Source organism: Nyctereutes procyonoides, unplaced genomic scaffold (assembly GCF_905146905.1).
Source record: "Nyctereutes procyonoides isolate TBG_1078 unplaced genomic scaffold, NYPRO_anot_genome, whole genome shotgun sequence".
NCBI classification, from domain to species: Eukaryota; Metazoa; Chordata; class Mammalia; order Carnivora; family Canidae; genus Nyctereutes; species Nyctereutes procyonoides.
The window spans coordinates 13,634,017-13,654,763 of record NW_026575021.1 but is presented as its reverse complement, the minus strand read 5'-3'; the positions used below and the strand labels follow the sequence as shown (position 1 = coordinate 13,654,763).

The 20,747-nt window shown below is 36.9% G+C and overlaps 1 protein-coding gene across 1 annotated transcript in view; it reads left to right on the top strand.

Moving 5' to 3' along the window:
• The first annotated feature begins 97 nt into the window (after positions 1 to 97).
• GUF1 (GTP binding elongation factor GUF1) overlaps positions 98 to 20,747 on the top strand; it is a 25,278-nt gene continuing 4,628 nt past the window's right edge. The window contains exons 1-16 of the mRNA XM_055339637.1: positions 98 to 358; positions 1,103 to 1,214; positions 1,386 to 1,534; positions 1,991 to 2,071; positions 2,961 to 3,038; positions 4,003 to 4,086; positions 8,204 to 8,268; positions 8,755 to 8,958; positions 10,286 to 10,425; positions 11,590 to 11,713; positions 12,479 to 12,611; positions 13,440 to 13,583; positions 14,475 to 14,608; positions 17,557 to 17,658; positions 18,473 to 18,592; positions 20,391 to 20,427. Of these exons, the coding sequence (XP_055195612.1) occupies positions 194 to 358; positions 1,103 to 1,214; positions 1,386 to 1,534; positions 1,991 to 2,071; positions 2,961 to 3,038; positions 4,003 to 4,086; positions 8,204 to 8,268; positions 8,755 to 8,958; positions 10,286 to 10,425; positions 11,590 to 11,713; positions 12,479 to 12,611; positions 13,440 to 13,583; positions 14,475 to 14,608; positions 17,557 to 17,658; positions 18,473 to 18,592; positions 20,391 to 20,427 (1,872 nt within the window). The 5' untranslated portion in view covers positions 98 to 193. The remainder of the gene's footprint in view (positions 359 to 1,102; positions 1,215 to 1,385; positions 1,535 to 1,990; positions 2,072 to 2,960; positions 3,039 to 4,002; positions 4,087 to 8,203; positions 8,269 to 8,754; positions 8,959 to 10,285; positions 10,426 to 11,589; positions 11,714 to 12,478; positions 12,612 to 13,439; positions 13,584 to 14,474; positions 14,609 to 17,556; positions 17,659 to 18,472; positions 18,593 to 20,390; positions 20,428 to 20,747) is intronic.

Sequence of the window (20,747 nt, the reverse complement as noted above, 5' to 3'; positions counted from 1 at the left end):
TCCGCCCCGCCTTCCGAGCGGCCTCGAGGGCGGGCGCGCTGACGTCACCACGCGTGCGACGTGCCGACGCCGGGAGCCGCGCGGCGTCTCCCGTGACGCGCCGGGACCCGCCGGACCTTAACCGGGGCGAACGGGCGCGCGATGGCGGCGAGCCGCGTGGAGACCCGCCCCTGAGGCCCCGGGAGCGCGCAGCATGTGGACGCCCGCGGGGCGCGGCCGGTGGCACGGGCGCGCGCTCAGGCTGTGGGCCGCGGCGGCCGCACGGCGGGGGCCCCCGGAGTCCGGCCCCGTGCCCACCCGGGCGGCTGCTGCCGCGGCCGGGACCCCGCGCAGCCCCGACGGCCTGGCCGACCGCAGGGTGAGCCCCGCGCGCCCCCGCCTCGGAGCGGGGCGGCGTTCGTTGCGCAGGCGCGACGGGGGGGGGGGCGTCTCTCGGCGGGGGGCAGGATCTGCCGGGGGGCGGGGCCTGCGCTCGGGGCGGGCGGGGGCGGGGCTGCGCGCGCGGGGGCGGGGGGCCTGCGCGGGGGCGGGGCCTGGCAGGCTTCGCCGCCTCCTAGAAGCCTGCCGGGATTCCGCTGTCCTGTGGCTTCCATGCTCAGTGTCTGGAGGCGGCCGACGGCGTCCAGGGCGTGGGCAGCGCGGGCTGGGCCGGGGTGTGCTTCGCGCTGTTCCGGGGCATCTCGAGGCCTGGCGCCGGCGAGGGAGGCGAGCAGTTCGTGACGCCGGGCCCAGGAGTAGTCGTGGGCGTGGGTCCTCGTAAAACCCTAAAGAGGATGCCTACAACTAAAAATCTGGAGTTACTTTTTTTTTTTTTTTCTAAGATTTTATTTATTCCTGAAAGAGAGAGAGAGAGAGGCAGAGACCGAGACCCAGGCAGAGGGAGAAGCAGGCTCCCTGCAGGGAGCCTGACGCAGGACTCGATCCCGGGACCCGGGGTCACGCCCTGAGCCCAAGGCTGACGCTGAACCGCCGAGTCCCCCCGGCTGCCCTATAAATAAAATTATTCCAAGAAGACTATAGGAATGTTCTTGGAATTGGTATACTTGTTTCATATCCTGCAAAATGTATGCTCATAAATGTTTTATTTTTCTTCCCTTTCTAGGAAAAAATCGACATGTCTAGATTCTCTGTTGAAAATACCAGAAATTTCAGCATTATTGCGCATGTGGATCATGGCAAAAGTACTTTAGCTGACCGGCTCCTGGAACTAACAGGTATTTTCATTTTATGTTCTATAGTTAATTGATGGCCACGAGTGCTTAATCATCATGTTTACTGTGCCTTTTAAAATTTTGGTTCTGATTTTATATTTTATATGCAGTGTTGTGTCTTTTTTTTTTTTTTAAAGCCCATAGAAATTTCAGTAAGTGTTTTTCTCCTTGTAGGCACAATTGATAAAACAAAAAATAATAAACAGGTTCTTGATAAATTGCAAGTGGAACGAGAAAGAGGAATCACTGTTAAAGCACAGACAGCGTCTCTTTTCTATAATTGTGAAGGAAAGCAGTACCTTCTAAATCTCATCGATACCCCGGTACGTGTAATATTTTGTCTCTGTTGTTGAGTCAGCCTTGGATTGATTCTGCAAACAAATCCCTGTTCAGTTTTTGAACTGAGCGTTAAACATTTTGCTTTTGGTTTTCTCAGTGTTTTTATGTTTGAGTCAGTTGTTTCACAAGTATAGGCTAAAAAAAAAGGTATTAATTTTTTATCAAGGGGAATCAGTAGATTGACCGTAATTCCCCTCCCTAAAAAATTACAGCTCATGGGCAGCCCTGGTGGCTCAGCAGTTTAGCGTCTGCCTTCCTCCCAGGGCAGGATCCTGGAGACCCGGGATCAAGTCCCACGTCGGGCTCCCTGCACGGAGCCTGCTTCTCCCTCTCCCTGTGTCTCTGCCTCTCTGTGTCTCTCATGAATAAATAAATAAAAAAAAAAATCTTAAAAAAAAATACAGCTCACTTGAGACGTATGGATATTTTCTGTTCTTCAGGGCCATGTTGATTTTAGTTACGAGGTATCCAGGTCACTGTCTGCTTGCCAGGGCGTTTTACTTGTGGTGGATGCAAACGAGGTAGGTACTTGCAATTTTATGTGGTGTGACGTGCTATTCGGTTGTTTCAAGAGGTTTTCTTAAAAATATATTTTGGAAATAGATTTTTTATGTTTGAAAATAATAAGATGTATTGTATTAATCCAAATCATATGCTTTGGTCCTGTTGATTTCAATTTTATTGCACTAAAGCAGTCTGAGGTTGACTCGTTCATATTTTAAAGACTTTGATCTTCTAGGAGAATGAAGGGATTGTTGGAGTATATACTACATTCATCCCACCAAAACCTCAATTTTTGGAGCTCTTAATTTGGGGTTTTAATATTAATTTTTAGCAGAACTTGAAAATGAATATTTTGCAGGTTATTTTGGGTGATTTTAAGGTGATTTGGGAAATATTACCGTTAAGGAAATATGTCAGTAACCTTACCAAGTTCTTTTGTGGTGTGAAGATAACCATAAAAACATATTCAGTTCAATGACGATATAAGAGCTGTGATGTACTATTAAAGTAAGTCTTTGATATGTTTCATTTTCTCACAAAGTTTTCATTCAAAACCCAGGGTATTTGTTGTATTAAAGCTTCCTTGCTCCTCAAGGAACTGAGGAACAGTCATTGTCTGCCTTACGTACATTGGATACGGGGCTCCAAGAACCGTATCACATGACTGTGTCCTTCAGTAAGCTTTCATGACCTTGAGGGCTCATGTTTCACGTCTTTTGTCTCCAGTAATATTTCCTGATATGAAAGGAATTTTCAAAAGGAACAATCCGGATTTCTGGGAGTATAGATACCATACTTTTTTTATACCTCTGCTTTTGGTGAAGATGTGTGGAATGGTTTTAAATCCTAGCTTTTGTGATAGATGGTAGAATGGTCATATCGGTACCTTTGTCTTGATTTTTCTAGGGTATTCAAGCCCAAACTGTAGCAAACTTCTTTCTTGCCTTTGAAGCACAGCTGTCGGTAATTCCAGTTATAAACAAGGTAATTCTAATGAGACAATAATACCATTTAGTATTTTACTTTCTAAAAGTGAATTTAGTGTTTGACTATTAAGTATACTATTTTTTATGTGAGGAATCTTCAACTGCATATTAAATATATTGGTAGGATTTATTTCTTTGAATTGCACATAATAGAATTGCAACTCAATCTCCTATATCCTTACATGTAGTTGAGAAGGCCATCTCCCTGGATTGACATGGAATAATTGAGGGCTATTTGTGGAGGAAAGGAACAACATGCAGGGCAGCCAAAGTACGTTTATTACACTAAAACAGATATAGGAAAAGAAAAAGCCCTTAATTGGGGGGAAATAGTATAACACATGGAACATAACAGTGAAGTCCTAAGCTGAGCACTGTTGATAAACCTTAACTTTTATATTTTAAAATTAACAGTCTTAATTTAAAAATCCACTTTGCAGGATGCTAGGTGGCTCAGTTGGTGAAGCATCCAGCTCGATCTCAGCTCAGGTCTTGGACTCGGGGTTGTGAGTTCAAGTTCTGAGTTGGGATCTGCTGGGTGTGGAGCCTACTTAAAAAAAATCTGAATTCCATTCAGTTGAATTTTGTTTACATTATTAGAGTTAAGATTAAAAGATGCAAAGTTGCTTATAGGTAGGACAGTTTGCTGTCATAAGTTATATCTAATTTATAAAATCAGTTTAATATGATCTTGGTTGATAAATTGTTATTGAACTCTTTTACTACCTTGAGTTGCCAGCTGCGTAAAGTTATTGCATGCTCTGTTTTTATTGCCCTCTGTTTTTCAGTGGATGTATTTCTTAAAATTATATTGCCTATGTCTGGATTATCTTAACACTTTTGAAAAGAAAAATAGAGGTATCAGTTATCGTAGGTATGCTCTTAACTATCTCTGAATACTATCAATATGTAGTACTTTTTTTTTACTGTATTAACACATAATGAATTTTTTTTTTTTTAAGATAGATCTGAAGAATGCTGATCCTGAAAGAGTGGAAAAGCAAATTGAAAAAGTGTTTGACATTCCAAGCAATGAATGTATTAAGGTAAAATACCCATTTTATTTTATTTTATTTTATTTTATTTTATTTTATTTTATTTTATTTTATTTTTTTCTTTAAATTTATTTATTTATGATAGTCACAGAGAGAGAGAGAGAGGCAGAAACACAGGCAGAGGGAGAAGCAGGCTCCATGCACCAGGAGCCCGACGTGGGATTCAATCCTGGGTCTCCAGGATTGCGCCCTGGGCCAAAGGCAGGCGCCAAACCGCTGCGCCACCCCGGGATCCCACCCTTTTTTTTTAAAGACATACTTACACTTTTAAAAAATCTCAGGGATTGGGATGTCTGGGTGGCTCAGCAGTTGAGCATCTGCCTTTGGATCAGGGTGTGATCCCGGAATCCTGGGATCGGGTCCCACATTGGGCTCCTGCATGGAGCATGATTCTTCCTCTGCCTGTGTCTACCTCTCTCTCTGTGTCTCTCATGAATAAATAAAAAAATAAAAAATAAAAAATCTCGGGGATTGGCCTCAGTGAAATTTTATAGTATTTGATGGCCCATTGGTATATAAAGTTTTCATAGTTTTACAAAGGTGTTTTTACTAATATTTCATTTGATCTTCATCAGAAATCTTTGTTAGGATAGACAGGAATTATTCTTGTGATCCACTTAAAAGAACTAAGGCTCACAAATTTTATCGCCTAAGATTACAGATCTAGTTAGCAAATGTGTCAGGACAAAGAAACAGGTCTTCTACAGCTGATGACAGTATTGCTTGTTACTATTTTGCCTCCATGGAATTACTCCATTCATTCATTCATTCATTCATTCAGTCAGATTTATTTTACACAGAGTGTGCGCATGAGCAGGGGAGAGGCTGAAAGGAGGGGAAGAGAGAATCCTACTCCCTGCTGAGCGAGGAGCCTCACTCAGGACTCCATCCCAGGACCCTGAAATCATGACCTGAGCTGGATGCCTAACTAAGTCACCTGGGTGCCCCTGGAAATACTGTCTTTAAACAACAGGTTCAAAATAATTTAAAGGAATTTGTATGTATTTGTTTTTGAATTGACAAGGCTTTTTTTTTTTTTTTTCAAAAGAACTTGTTACAGTAATAATCTTAAGAAACAATAAATTTTTATTTATATCACAGTTGGTACTATTTTAAATTTGGATTTTATTTACCTTTCAAATGATGATGTAGGTGTTGAATAGCCTGAGCCTTGTGTAGCTGTGTGCTTGTATAGAAAGTATGTCAGTGCAACAGTATAATGTTCACCTTCCACTTTCCATCTCGTTTGACTTTTGAAGGAGCAAGTTTGAGGTGATGAAGTGTTTTTTGTTTGTTTAACCTTAACACGATGGATGATTATATACAACATGGTAGTAACTGAAAAAGCAGTATTTTTTTTTCTTGGGGATAGATACATACAGAATTCAGTGGTTCTTATAATAAAGAGAAACCTCATAAGGCAGTCCTGGAATTATGGTTTCATAACTTGGGTCATATTAAAGTATAATTAACATTCTGATTTTAATGCATCTTTATAAAATTCATTCAGATACTAATCTGGTATGTGCCAGCTAGGCGCACAGCATCAACAGGATAGATGAAGCCCCTGAACATTGTGTTTATATTCTCCTCAGGGAGGCAGTCATTAAGTAAGTAAAGAAAGAAGTAAGTGTAGTAATTATTAAGAGAGGTGTTAAGAAAATTCATTCAACAAATTGTGTTTTAGGTGGAGTATCGTAGAAAAAAATCCTTTTTTCTCAGATGCAGATTATGTTAGGTAGGGCATCTCTGATGAACTGAGACTGAAGAAATGAAGAGTTGGGGGAAACACATTCCAGGAGGAGGAAAGAGCAGGTGTAAAGGCTTGCATGTTTGGCAAGGTTTGGCACGTTTAAGGAACAGAAAGGAGGCAAGTTAGGTAAGATGGCTTTGTAGAGGTAGGCAGGAATCAAGTCATGCTGAGACTTGCTGTTTGTAAACTATTCTAAGATAAAGGATTTTAAAGCAAGTGAGGAAAATAAATTGATCGTTCAGGTTGCTTTATAGAGAATTCATTAGGAAAGAGTAAGAAGAGCTAGGGGAAGCCAGCTTGCAGTAATAGCTCAGGGGCTGGGGAGGTGGCTAAGTATGTGATGGTGATGTTGCAGAAGTGGGCAAATATTCGTAGATAGGATATATTCGTAGATAGGATAGATTTGCTCGTAGGTTACGTGTCAGGAAGTGACAAAAGAATGAGGTAGCTTTGGATTTAAAGCAAGTAGTTGATAGTAGTAGTTGATACCGATATGAGGAGAAGATACAGGAGAAGACAAAAGCTTTGCTTCGGATGTAATGGGTTTGAAATGTCTATTAGACGTCCAAGTAGAGATACCTTGTAAATCTACAATTCAGGCATTCCTGTAGAGAGTGGGGCCAGAGATAGATATTTAGGAGTTATTAGCCATATATGTGGTGTTGAGGCCTTACAGATGAATATCATTTCCTAAGGACAAGTGTAGAGATAAGGTCCAGAAGCCAAACTATGTTCTTACCAGTTTGAGGGTAGTTATGAGTAAGAACTTGAGAAGGATCACAGTAGGATTTAGAATAGGAAGTGGAAGGATTGAGTATTCAGAGAAGGAATAATTTTCAAATGTAATGGGAGACAGCAAAGAGGTTGTGAATATAAATACAAGTGTATTTATATCTTTTGGGTAAGGGAGTTTGTGATATTTTCTGTTTTCTTAAATGAAATAATAGGTGGAGTCATCAACCAAGAGTGAATTGGCCAAAGGGGAAAGAAAATGTGTGATTGAAAGGAAGGTGTCGTGAAATGCCCTACTGAATGATAATGTGAATTTACTATAGGACGCATCCTGGGAAGTTGGAAGTTTAACTACATGCTGAGATGCGTGGTCATAAATTCACAAGAGCCAGACCAGTTACTTGATTTTTCTCAGTAATGTGGAACCCTCTGATTATATTGTAGGCCTAAAAAGACACATTGTTGGGGTGCCTGGGTAGCTCAGTTAGGAGTTGCCTTCAGCTAAGGTCATGATCTCAGGGTCCTGGGATTGAGCCCCGCTTTGGGCTCCATGCTCCACAGGGAGTCTGCTTCTCCCTCTCCCTCTGTTCTCTTCACGTGTGCTCGCTTGCTCCCCCCTCCCCTTCTCAAATTAATAAAACCTTAAGAAAAAGACAAAAAATAGTTGGAAGCAGTCACAATTGAGTTTTACCAACCTTAAGATAGGGAGAGAATAGATAGTGGTTGAACAGAGTGATTATAAATAGTGGACCTTGGAGTCTCAGCTGGGAAAGGAGGGGGCAGGGAGCTAATGGATAATGAGAAAAGGTAGTCTATTCAATGGTGTAGACACGGGAACTTAAAAGGATCCTTGCAAAGAAGGTACTAGAGCCTAGAGCAGCGGTTCTCCTTAGGGGGTAGTTTTGCCCCCTAGGAACCATTTGGCAACGTCTGGAGACATTTTCGTTGTCATTCTGGGGAATGGGTGCTACCGTCGTCTTGTGGGTTGATGACGTTCTGCAGATTCTGTTAAACATCCTAAAATGCACAGAACAGTCCCTAAAACAATTATCACCCCAAACCGTGCTTAGTGCTGACTTGAGAAACTGATCTAGAGAGAGCTTAAAGGTTAATAGGTAGTTTTTAGGGAATGGGCTTTGAAATCAGGATTTCAGCGGCAATCCAGTTACTAATAATGACAAAGGTGAGTCGTGCCCTTTTTTTTTTTTTTGAGTCTTCAGGCTCGCTTGCTCTCTCGAGAACAAAAGTAGTAATATGCCTTATAACTATATGTGTGCCATCTGTGTATATTTATTCTCTTTATATGCAAAAATCTTGAGGTTTAGGAAAAATATAAAGTCATACATTGCATACAGAGTCGTAACTGTTACTCAGATTTTTTTAAAACTCTTAGACCACTGCTTTCATACCGTAATCAGAATACTTTTGTAATTTAATCCAAGAACCATAGACTCCTCTACGGTAATGGAAGAGTTTTGTCAGTGTTATTATATGGTTTGTGCTTCTTTTTACTGCTTTCTTCAAATTAATGACTGTTAGAATTCTTTTTTCTAATTATAAAGCTCAGTCACCTGAATAGAAAAATACTCTTTAAATGCTTATTTTTTTGTGTATTCTTTTTAGATTTCTGCGAAACTTGGAACAAATGTTGAAAGAGTTCTTCAGGCAGTCATTGAAAGAATACCCCCGTGAGTACTTTGCTGTTTTTCTACTGTTTGTCTTTAGCAGTACAAAGGCCATCGGTCTGATCTGTAATTTTAGATTAGATCATTCTTGTGAGTGAAAATACAGTCTTTTTTTTATTGTTAGTAAAACATAGAAATCAAGTACAGTACAGAAAAAGAAAGCAAACAAGGGTGGTAAGGATCTCTTCCTAATAATCCTTGAGTATAGAGACTTGAATACATTAGCAATTACTGTGTTTTAATACTGAATCAATGTATTTCATCAGTTTTGTAGATCTTAAAAATTATTTAACATTCAAGATGGAATTAAAACTAATATAAAAATAGGCATTATACTTCATAGGAAGATCTTTTTATTTTGGCTGTCAGTTATCAGCCTTTTTCAGGTACTAGAATAAATTAAGCATAACATTTGAATTTAAAAATAAGCATTTTCTTAAGATTTTAATTTATCATGTATATATTTTCTTCTCACTTATTTTTAAATAGTCCCAAAGTGCATCGCAAAAATCCTCTGAAAGCCTTGGTATTTGATTCCACCTTTGACCAGTATAGGGGTGTGATAGCCAATGTAGCATTATTTGATGGAATGGTTTCCAAAGGAGATAAAATTGTATCTGCACATACTAAAAAGACATATGAAGTTAATGAAGTAGGAGTTCTGAATCCTAATGAGCAGCCAACACATAAACTGTAAGTAATCTGCAGTAGTAATTAAAATACCTTTGTGTGTGTTTCGATCTCTGCCTTTCTCAGCTTGCTGTGCTTAGGATGATCCCAGTTGGGTGACTCAGAAAAAACCCAAATGGATTCTTTAATGAGACTAAATATTAAATGCTCTTGCAAAAGGAATCTCGTGTGAAGGACGGTATAAATTTGATATATTTTTATTCCTTTTGACTAGTCATAACAAATTTAATGATCTGGTGCATACTGGGCCCCATATTGATGTATTTGAAGAGACCATGAAAGAGAGAGTTCCCTTCACCCATATCCTTACTATACTGGGCATTAGTTTGGTATTTGATTTTTTTATAAGTAGATCATTCGATGTAAAAATGAAGAAAAATTCAGTAATTTTTCCTTTAGTATGGTAAGACTTTGACTAACTAGAATCCATGGTTAGGAAGGTAGTGTGCGTTGGAAAAACTGAATTCTGAATTTGTTTACGAATATTTGAGTGCCTACTCCAGCATTATACCAGGTACTGAGGAGATTAATCACCTGGCACGTACGTGGGGCAACCTAAGGTCTTTGTTTCCTCATAGGTGAAAACGAAGGTAGTGAATCAGGCGACTGTGTAGGTCACATTTGATAGTTTAATGTCTACAACTAGCACTATTTTGCTCATTACATTTTTTTATTCGAGGCATTAAGTCTATTTTAATTTTACTCAAATATTTCTTATCTGTGTTCCATCATGTAGATAATGTATTGACAGTTATTGTATCTTCACTTAAGATTCTGATATCTTATCCTAAACGTTGTTTGTTACTATGTAGGAAATTTGCTTTAAAACCAACAACAAAAACTAAGCTAAAACTCTGAAATTTTCGGATGTGCTCTTTTCCTAAGGAGCATTAAATTGGTGTCAGATTAATTTAGAGTTTACACTTTTATGCTTGGTTAAAAATCTTTCTTTTTTTTAAGTGCATCAATGACACAATTCATTAATAAAATAGTGTTTTATAATACAAGAAATATCTTATGTTTCTGCACTTAGTTTCACTATGTTTCTATTATATTTTAGAAGCTGTTATTTAAATTGCAAAGGCAGGCAGAGTCCTGATGAAGGCCATAGGCTTGTGTGGCAGAGGTCCTTGATAATAATGGATTGTAAGGCATGGTCATGTTCTTTTACTGACCGTTTAGCGTTAAGAATTGATAGGTAGCACTTACTCTGAATTAGATGAGGTTTTATTTGGAAAATGTTATAATTTCCAGGAAAGGTAGAGCTAATTGTGAGTATGCACTTGAAACATTAAAGCAGTAAATATTTCCATATAATAATTTTATTTAGATATGCAGGACAGGTGGGCTATCTGATTGCTGGGATGAAAGATGTCACTGAAGCACAAATAGGAGATACATTATATTTACATAAACAACCAGTGGAGCCCTTGCCTGGGTTTAAATCCGCGAAACCAATGGTATTTGCAGGTGAGGAGCTCACAAATTCAAGGATGAGGGACAACTTATTCTGTAAATTGAAATAAGAATTACCAGAAATAATCGTTTTCAATAACAGCTAATTCCAGAATACTCTGTTTTCATTTTTTGAGTGCTATTTATGTGTCCGTTAATTTCATATGTATAGTGAAGCTTTATGTGGGAGATCATTTCCTACACTTTTTTTTTTTTCTTTTAGGACTTCTTAGAAAATATGGGCTCTCTGATATGTAAAAGAACATAGTGACATGGATTTCCTTTTTGTTTCCCTGGGGGCGGGGGTAGGCCATTGCATTTGGAATATTTCTCAAGTTAGATGCATTCATGACTAATTCTCGGGAGACATTTACTGCTGCCTTCCTGTTAGTTGGACTTCCTTTAACATTGTATAGTACCGGTGTAAGTGGCAGAGGACCGTGCGTCTGCTCGGGTGCAGGACTTCACAGCCTTTCGCTGCTGTGTGGTGTGACACATACTTGAGGAAGGAAGGCCTGATCGGAGGTCATCAGGTTACTCCGTGCTGGTATCCAGCACCTGTTTTTCTCCCCTTGTATCTGTCCCTGGGAATTAGGAAGTTTGTCTTTGATTAGGCAAAGTCAATCATTTGGATTTTGGAGGATTTGAGAGATGAGGACTTGAGGATCAGATGAAAAAGGATCTGATGAATCACTAACTTTTTGGTTTTTGTCAATGAATTGAGAAAAGCAAAACTTATCTTTGATTTTAATAGATTATCTGCCGTACAAAGTGAAGGGTTCAGTGTAGTTTTCATTTCTAGTTCTGCTTTTCATCTCAGGGAGTTTCATTTGTGGTTGTGGGATGTCTTCAACTTTTGTTTCTTGAAATAATGTATTTTTCTAAGAGGCCTAATTCCGTGGTTCTTTTTTATTTTCCTTATATTTTTGCAAAAGGATAAAAACATCACTTGGAGTGTGAACCCAGTTGTAAATTCATTAAGGCTTTAAAACTTGCAAGATACTTTGAAGCCAGTGTAACTTAATATTCAGGTTTTCTTAGTAAACCAATTATTGTGATCGTTGTAATATAGGGAAGTAATTTAAAAGCTAAATGTTTAATTTTGGTCTTGGAAGCATTATATATTCGGTTTTTAGGCAGATTTTGACATGTGATAATTAGAAATTATTGTGTCCTCAGGAATGTACCCTATAGACCAATCTGAATATAATAATCTGAAGAGTGCTGTAGAAAAACTGACTATAAATGATTCCAGTGTGACAGTTCATCGCGATAGTAGCCTTGCCTTAGGTGCTGGCTGGAGGTAAGATTCTTTTACCCTCCCTGTAGGACCAAATTTTTATTGAAAAGTGAAATTTAAGTGGTTCACGTTCCTGAATATTTGGTTAGTGTAAAGCACACCAAAACAAACGTCTGCCTGTTTCATACTGTATTCATGCTCTATGGAAAAGCTTTACAGCAGTTTTAAGTAGAACTCCAAAAGAAGTTTTTCTTTTTTTTTTTTAATTTTAAATCTTATTTAATGAAGTTTTACTAGCATTTAATTATTATTATTTTAAAGATTTTATTTATTCATGAGACACAGAGAGAGAGAGGCAGGGACACAGGCAGAGGGAGAAGCAGGCTCGCTGCGGGGAGCCCGTCGTGAGACTCAATCTGGGACCCCGGGGTCATGCCCTGGGATGAAGGTGGTGCTAAACCGCTGAGCCACCCTGGCTGCCTAGCATTTAATTATGACGTGAATTGCTTGAATGACTTTTTGTTTTTATTTGGATTTTTAAAAGATTTTATTTAGTTGAGAGAGACAGCGAGAGAGCATGAGCAGCAGTCAGGGGGTAGAAGTAGACTCCTCGCTGAGCAGGGAGCCCCATTTGGTCCCAGGGCGGCACCATCATGACCTGAGCTGAATGAGGCAAACGCTTAACCGACTACGCCACCGAGGTGCCTAGACTTTTTTTTATTTGGAATGACTTAATCCCACCCTTCCCCACAGAGTAACACTATGTTCATCAAATAAACCAGGGCCCATGAAATACACATTTTGGAGTTTGACGTTTTCTCCCCCCAGGTTGGGATTTCTTGGACTTTTGCATATGGAAGTTTTCAACCAGCGACTAGAGCAAGAATATAATGCTTCTGTAATTTTGACAACCCCTACTGTTCCATATAAAGCTGTTCTTTCATCAGCAAAATTGATAAAGGTACTGTTGTCAACCAACATACAAGGGAAAACCAAAAAGTGTGTGTGTGTGTGTGTGTGTGTGTGTGTGCGCGCGCGCAAAATGCAGGAGAAACTTTTGTACACCATTAACTTAGTTATTACATGAACTATTTCTTGATTAGTAGCATTAAAAATGGAATTACTTTATGACTAATAATGGAGAAGCCACTTGAGAACTAATTAATGCAGTATTTTTCTTAACCTGTTAGAAATCTGTATATTGTCAAAACTAACCTGTTACTGAGAATAAAAAAATAGAATTAGTAATTAAAATGCTGTTCTAAACCCAGTACAAAAATGAAGAATATAATTTTGGTCATAAGTAATTTATCTTACGAAAAGTGAAGCAGTCATTGCTACCTGGCTATAGGAAATTTCAAATTTCAAGCTAATGACAGAGACAGTATTGTATTGCATCTGAATTGCAGTGAATTCAGTTTAAACAAATTTTAACTTTAACATCTGTAAATATTTTCTATCAAAGTTAATTTAGGAAACTATGCTAATGCCCTATAAGAGGCAGATTAAAATGTCCTTTTACATATTTTTTTCTGAGTGGTACATGAGATGTGTTTAGTAAATGTCCAGCAGATGTTATTTAATAAAATTGCTATTAAGTGGTTATAGTTGTATGGTTTTTAAAATTTAAGCTTGTTAAGATAATAGTCTAACCTTTAGGAATTCTTTTGTTTTTATTCAACAGATGCAATTATTATAAATTCTAATATTTACTGTAAATTAAAAGCCAATTTTAAAACAGGGTAATTAAGATTTTTTTTAAGCTTTTGATGATTTTTCTTATTTTTAGGAATACAGAGAAAAGGAAATTACTATCATCAATCCTGCACAATTCCCTGATAAATCAAAAGTTACAGAATATTTGGAGCCTGTTGTTTTGGGTACCATCATCACACCAGATGAATATATTGGAAAAGTAATGATGCTTTGCCAGGTACAAGTGTAATATAATTTAATATAAAAGTAAATTTTAGTTCCAACAGTGGTTTCCCACTGAGGTTTTGAAAGTTTTCTCTCTGTAAAGCACATTAAATTTGTAAGAAGTTTCCGTAAAGATCTATGTCTACACGCGTGTATATTTATTATATGAAATAGATACTTTTAAAATCAGTTTTGAGTTTAATAAGAAAAATAGAACCAGAATTTTTGTCATCTGTGTTAATTTACTGAGTTGACAGCCCAAAGAAAAGTTTGATGCTTATTTGTACTGACTAGCTAAAAGAATGATTTTTTTGGAATTGAAGATAGTTGGAAAGATAACTGTAATATTTGAGACTTTTGACTAAAGGGTGGATATTCTCCCTTTTGTCTTAGTTTTGCCATGCTGTAATAAATGACTTAATCCACAAATCATCCTCAAAAAACTATTTGAAATATTCCGATGCCTATAGGAAAGAACTGTTAAGTGAGTATTAGTGGATTTGGATTTTAATTCTGTAAACACAAACTAGAAAACTTTGGCCATTTACTTAATATCTTCGGACCTAAGTATTTGTAAAACAAGAAGTTAGAACTTTGACATTATCTGTAATTGTATTTGGTTTATCATTAAATACTGTATAATTTTAAAAATAAAATTATTAAAGATAAAAGATTTAAAGCTTTGTTATTAAATATGTTACAATTGAAGTATGAAATAGTTCTCTCTGTATTACAAGTATTGTCTGCAAGTTTTTAGTAGACCAGTAAATATTCCTTCATTTTGCCTACTCTTTATTAGGATCTGTAAGGGAATTTTTAAGTTGGTAATTAACAGCTTTCTATATTCATTGTAAATCATTTAAATAGGTTCATCATTAAGTACACTTTTTTTTTTCTTTTTTAGGCTCGAAGAGCAGTTCAGAAGAATATGATGTATATTGATCAAAATAGAGTTATGCTTAAATACCTCTTCCCTTTGAATGAAATTGTGGTGGATTTTTATGATTCCTTGAAATCCCTGTCTTCTGGATATGCTAGGTAAAAATTTAACAAGAAGTTCAGATACCTGGACAATTCTTTTGAAATATTGACCAACATGAGTATACTAATTCTCAGCTCATTTAATAATCTCTGTTCTCTTGAAAATAGTGGAGAAACAACTCCAAGGATAGAAAGGCTTGGAACAACCTTGTAAGTGTTAGAGTGTTCATAATTTGCTTTGGAAGAACAAGCTTCTTCAACTCATCAAACCATTACCCTTCTTTTTTTTTTTTAAGAATTTATTTACTACTTCATGAGAGACACACACAGAGAGGCAGAGACACAGGCAGAGGGAGAACAGACTCCATGCAGGGAGCCTGATGTGGGACTCGATCCCAGGTCTCCAGGATCACGCCCTGGGCTGAAGGCGGTGCTAAACCACTGAGCCACTTGGCTGCCCCTTACCCTTCTTTTAATAAAAAAGTTATAGTGTCTTCTTCATGAAAGAGTATACTCCCCTGTTAAAAATTATATGTGATTTCAGAAAGCTGCTGTGGTCTCAGTGGCACATTTGAAATGTATTTGTGTCTTCTGTATTCCTAGGAGCACCAGAATATATTTGGGAAACAGACGTACATATTTAGTCTGTAAAAAATGTGAGGTGTGCCCCTGGATCTGTGAGCACTTTAATACCTTGTTGATCTTTTCCAGAATAAGTGGTCCACTTTATGAAAACCAGGAGTACATGGGGGGAACTGCCTGATAGAAGTGGAGGAAGGTGTAATACTAAGTAACAACTCAAAACATAGCATTTGGGGAGTATTTTATGTTGGGGTAAATAACTCTAGCTGCCCACAGTGTCCTAAAATCTTACGTTACTGGATAGCATATATGGGAATATAAAGAAAATATGAAATATGCTGGGGAAGTAGATGGGAAAATGACCATTCCCATCTATAAAATACACGTGCATCTGCACACATGTGCAGGCATATTTAACATTAATATTCAAAGAAGAATTCCAGTGTTCAGAGACTGGGCTACAGTGACCTGGAAATTCAGCTTTATAAAATGAGCTTTATAATGAAAGAGTCATCCTAACTGGTTACAAAGGAGTATCCTTTGTGTTTGTATTGAGGAATTAGTTTTTCTACTTTGTCACCCCTTTTTTTTTCTCCCATGTCTTCTTTCTGATAATGTAAGCAAATAAGTGGCAGTGGGATTTAGAGGAAGATGAATTGTTAAAAAGCAGTTGTAGTTGAAAGAACAATGACTAAGCTAAATGTTTACAAACATTTCTAACCAAGTCTGTCAGTCATATTCACATTTAGATACCACTTTATGAATTAAGTGGTCCTAAAATCTTTTAGCTTAGAAACTTAAACATACTTCAGATTAAATGAGAGAGCTTGCTTAAGTTTGAACTCTGTAACAATAAAAGAATGCCAGCTTCCAGGATTAAGGTGATTCTTACGTTCAGGATGGATCTTTCTGTTAAGTAGTCAGTTCCTAACTTAATAAAAATGCATCATAGTCTGTGACCATAGTCAGTCCTCCTGGACTGAGATAAGGAACATTTTCTCTTAGAACAAGTTTCAAGACTCTTGTGCTGCTGGGTCAGAAGTTTGATGGAGCTGTTTGTCTTTAAACCCCCAGGTAGCCTTTCAGACTCCTAAATGTGTTTCCTGCATTCCTCAATGTGTTGTACACTGGAATGAATAACTTTTGAACAGAGCTTAGGTTTCCATATAGCCAGCTTGGAAACACAGACAACGTTTGTATAATGGTTTCTTTTGAAAAAAATGAGTGAAGAAATTCTAAAATTTTGGAGCACACAACATTTTAACATTGTCAACAGGTGAAATCTAGGTCCTATGTGTAGATTTTATCTTTGTGTTCTGCGTAGTACTTAAGATATCTTTCATATAGTAAATCCTAATGTTTGTTGAAGAAAGGATTTTAGCAAAACTTTAGGTAGTCTGGCTTTAAAGAGTATTAGTATCAACTTGTGACCTTCCTCCTATAAAAGCTTAGAAACCAAACATTTCCAGCTCTAGGCATCAGGGTTTTTTTTGTTGTTGTTCTTTTTTTTTTTTTTTTAAGATTTTATTTATTCATGAGAGACAGAGAGGCAGAGACAGAGTCAGAGGGAGACACAGGCTCCAATGTGGGACTCTATCCCAGGACCCTGGGGTCACGACCTGGGCTGAAGGCAGACACTCAACCACGGAGCCACCCAGGTGCTCTGGCATCAGTTTGTTTTAAAATTTAAGACAATTTAGGCCATACATGTTCTAATCCATAATTGAAAAAACATGTAAGCATGAAGTTTTCCTTCTCACTAGACTTCAGTTTTGTAAGTTAAACCTGTTTTGATTAGCATTCTAAGCTTTGACTATATTGTTTAATAGCTGATGCTAATGAAGTGCTATTTGCTTGCGAGGCTGTGTTCTGAACACTTTTTTTTGTATCAGGTACTATTTCAGTGCTTTACATGCATTCACTCATTTCATCCCCAAAAAAGCTCTATGAAGATTCAAACTGAAGAGTAGTAGGTGAAATCCGAAAGTCTTATTTATAGTGACCCTTTAACAGGGCATAGTATTTACTTAACTGGTAATAGAAAGCTAAACAGAAGCCCACACGTAATCTCTGCGAATGAGCTGTGAATATATGCTGTTGTCTACAGCCCCCCAGCTCTTGGGAGGAAACACTGGGAAGAAGGTGACATTTGTCTTCAGTGTCCCATTTTCCTAGACTTGCTTACCATTTTATTTTCCTCTTGCTTTTGCCTTTCATTTCATAAATGTAAAACGTTGAGGGACTTCCTCACTGTAGTCATCTAGATCTGTTCATGTGAAATGTATATTTAATATTTTGATAGAAAGTTATATCTTTGGGTGGGGGGATATGGGGATGGGTAGAAAAAAATCTACTTTGCAAAGAAAAATAATAGTCTCTTGGGAAGTATGTTTATCTATCACTTGGATGTTTTTCCTTGTTAGTTTTGATTATGAAGATGCGGGCTACCAGACTGCAGAGCTTGTAAAAATGGATATTCTACTGAATGGAAATATTGTAGAGGAGCTAGTGACTATTGTACACAAGTAAGTTGAATAGAAACTAATCATGGAATGTGAAAGGAACCAGTTTTGACATGTTTTTATTTAGTCATTGCTTGCTTATTTTTATTTGAGAGCTACAGTTTAAACACTTAAAAGTAATTAAATTTCCTTGTACTAGTTTTTCCTTCCATTCTTTTCCCATGCTTCTCTTTCCAAACTGTTAAATATGAAAGAATAGAATTACAATAGCCAAAAAGAATAGTGTCATGGAAAGAAATGTTTCCCACTCAGGGTAAGGCAAAGTAGAAGAAATGGTTTTAAACTTTGTGTTGGATTTAAAATTGAAAACAAAAAAATTTTTATATTCATAAAAAATTGATAATGAAAAATATAATATCCTACATATACAACACGTAGATTGATAAAAATAAATAATGGAGCACCTATTTAATAATCTTAAGGTATTAAAATTATATTGTAAAGTAATATTAATGACATTAAAATGCCTATTCAATAAAAAATAGACATATGCTATGATTCAAACTGTAAATAAACTTATGCAGGAAAGTAACTGGAAGGACATATATATTTAACACACATTCTAAAATGTTTAACATTGGCTTTCTATGGTGAGGGGAATGGTAGCAAGAATGATTTGTTTTCCTACATTTCCTGTAATAGGTATATTTTTCAATCAGAAAAGTCATGATTCAAAGTAAAGGATATTTATGGCAGTTGAGTTCCCATTTGAACCTCTTTAAGAAATCACCTTTACATCTATTTATGTGTATGTACTAGAAAAGTACTGTAAATATTTGTATTTAGGATATGTAAATAGTTACATTTTCTCTCTCAGAGACAAAGCACACTCTGTTGGCAAAGTCATATGTGAACGTCTTAAGGATTCTCTTCCTAGGCAGCTGTTTGAGATAGCAGTTCAAGCTGCTATTGGAAGTAAAATCATTGCAAGAGAAACGTGAGTTGAAATTTATTTTTGTTTTCTGTTTTAGAATAAATGGTTGGAAATGATAGGAGTAGAACTATATTATGAAGTGATATTAAAAAATTTAACTTCACATTGGTTTAAGCCTTATTCCTACTTGTAGAAACACTAATCTATTTTAATTCCACTTAATTAAGTGATAATTGTTATTTACTTAAATTGCACTGTTATTTTAATATATTAAAATATAAAATATTTTATATTAAAATATAAATTATTTTAATAATTGTTAGTTCTGAGTGGTATTTTTTAGAATTATTGATATAATGGACATGGGTTTGAAGAATTGCTTTATTTCCACTCATTTTATTGAATGACCACTGAATTTCCTAGGTAAGTATAGCTAATAGCAACTGAAACTTTTTAAGAAGCTTTAGAAAAAACTTTTGGAGCTACTCTTCCAAAAGACAAAACTAAATTATTTTTTTTAAAGATTTTATTTGTTTATCAGAGAGGGAGCACAAGCTGGAAGAGCTTCAGGCAGAGGAAAAGAAGGCTCCCCGCTGAGCAGGACCCCAGGGTCATGACCTGAGCCTAAGGTCAACTTTTGATCAGCTGAGCCATCCAGGGGCCCCTAAATTACGATTTTTACTTAAAGCACTTAATATCACTTCTCAGAAGTAGCCAAATTAGAAATCGGAAAGATGACGGGCAGAGGAATGCTAATATGTTGAGCTTTGCATTGTACATTGATTGTGTGACATATAGTAGAAATGGAAGATAGGCTGATTCACGTAGGACCTTGGTCTTTTTTATGAGAGATGTGATATGTATAAATCAGAACACAAGCTGCTCTACCAGTAACAGTTAAGTGCAGGAAATACCTTGTAGCATGTTTCCTTGATTTCTGGGAAGTCGGAAGTGTTCCCTTGCTGGAAACTGCCATTTAGTGTAGTTTAAACCCAAACCTACACGTATCAGTAATGGTGAAATTACAACCACCGTTTTTACATAGTTTTGGGATAAATTTTATGCCTATGTTTGCAGTGACTTTCATTTCTTAGCACGATTTTGCTTTAGTTAATGGTTTTGAGTTGCATGAATATCCAGAGCTTAGGCAGACTGGAACGGATCACCAGGGAACATCCTGGAAGGTGCAGTTGAAAGTAGCAAATGACTCTAACCTCAGCGTGTGGAGGTAGAAGAATCCTTACAGAAAAAAATTAGATTTTTATCTCTTCTTATGGAATACATATAAAAGGAACTTTTTTCAAATTTCTTCCAAATTTCTTAGAAACACCATAGAAATAGATTAGTTTGCATTTGCTTGGGTGGATTTATTAGAATTATTTCATTTGCCCTGAAAAGGGTTTTACAAAAGTAATACATTCTTTATTTCCAAGTCTGTCTTAATGCATATTTGGTAGAGCTGGTAATGCGATGATAACCGTGTTTAAAACTTTTTGGAAGTAGTAGTGGTAGGAACAGTTTTAGGCTGAGCCAGACATGACCTTGTATAATTCTTAAAATTAAGATCATACTATTGAATTTGGCCTAATCAGGACTACCCACAAGCCTTGACCTTTTTTTATTCTTAAATTTATGTTGATATTCATGTTGAATTCATTTTCTCTTTTATGTCAAATACATGAAAATAGATACAAGAGCATTTGAGCTACCTATTTGTTTATATCCGTTTTACTCAGTATGGCACGATCATTTAAATCTTTAGTAAAGTGGAAATTGTTTTTGAAAATAAAATTCTTTTAAAGAGTGTTAAAATTATGTAATTTTTATGTAAATCTCCTTTTTTTTTTTTTTTTTTTTACAGTGTGAAAGCCTATAGGAAAAACGTTTTGGCAAAATGTGTATGTATTCTACTTTGTAATAATATATTTATTTCAAGAGTTTAAAATCAAAGGGGGGCATCAATAAATCGGTTTCCATGTTTTTTTTTAAATAACCATTTCATCTCTAGTTTTCTTTTGAATAGGTAAATCTCAGCTTGGCTGATAACATACTCATTTTGATAAATTCTTGTTTTTCCATCTTATTTATAAAAATGTCCTTATATGAAGTACTACCCAGTGAAGTATAATGGTTACGACCAGGATAACATGTGTCATTGATGTAATTTATAAGGAGACATTTTGAAGACAATGACTGTGTCTTAAGTGTGAAGAGTATG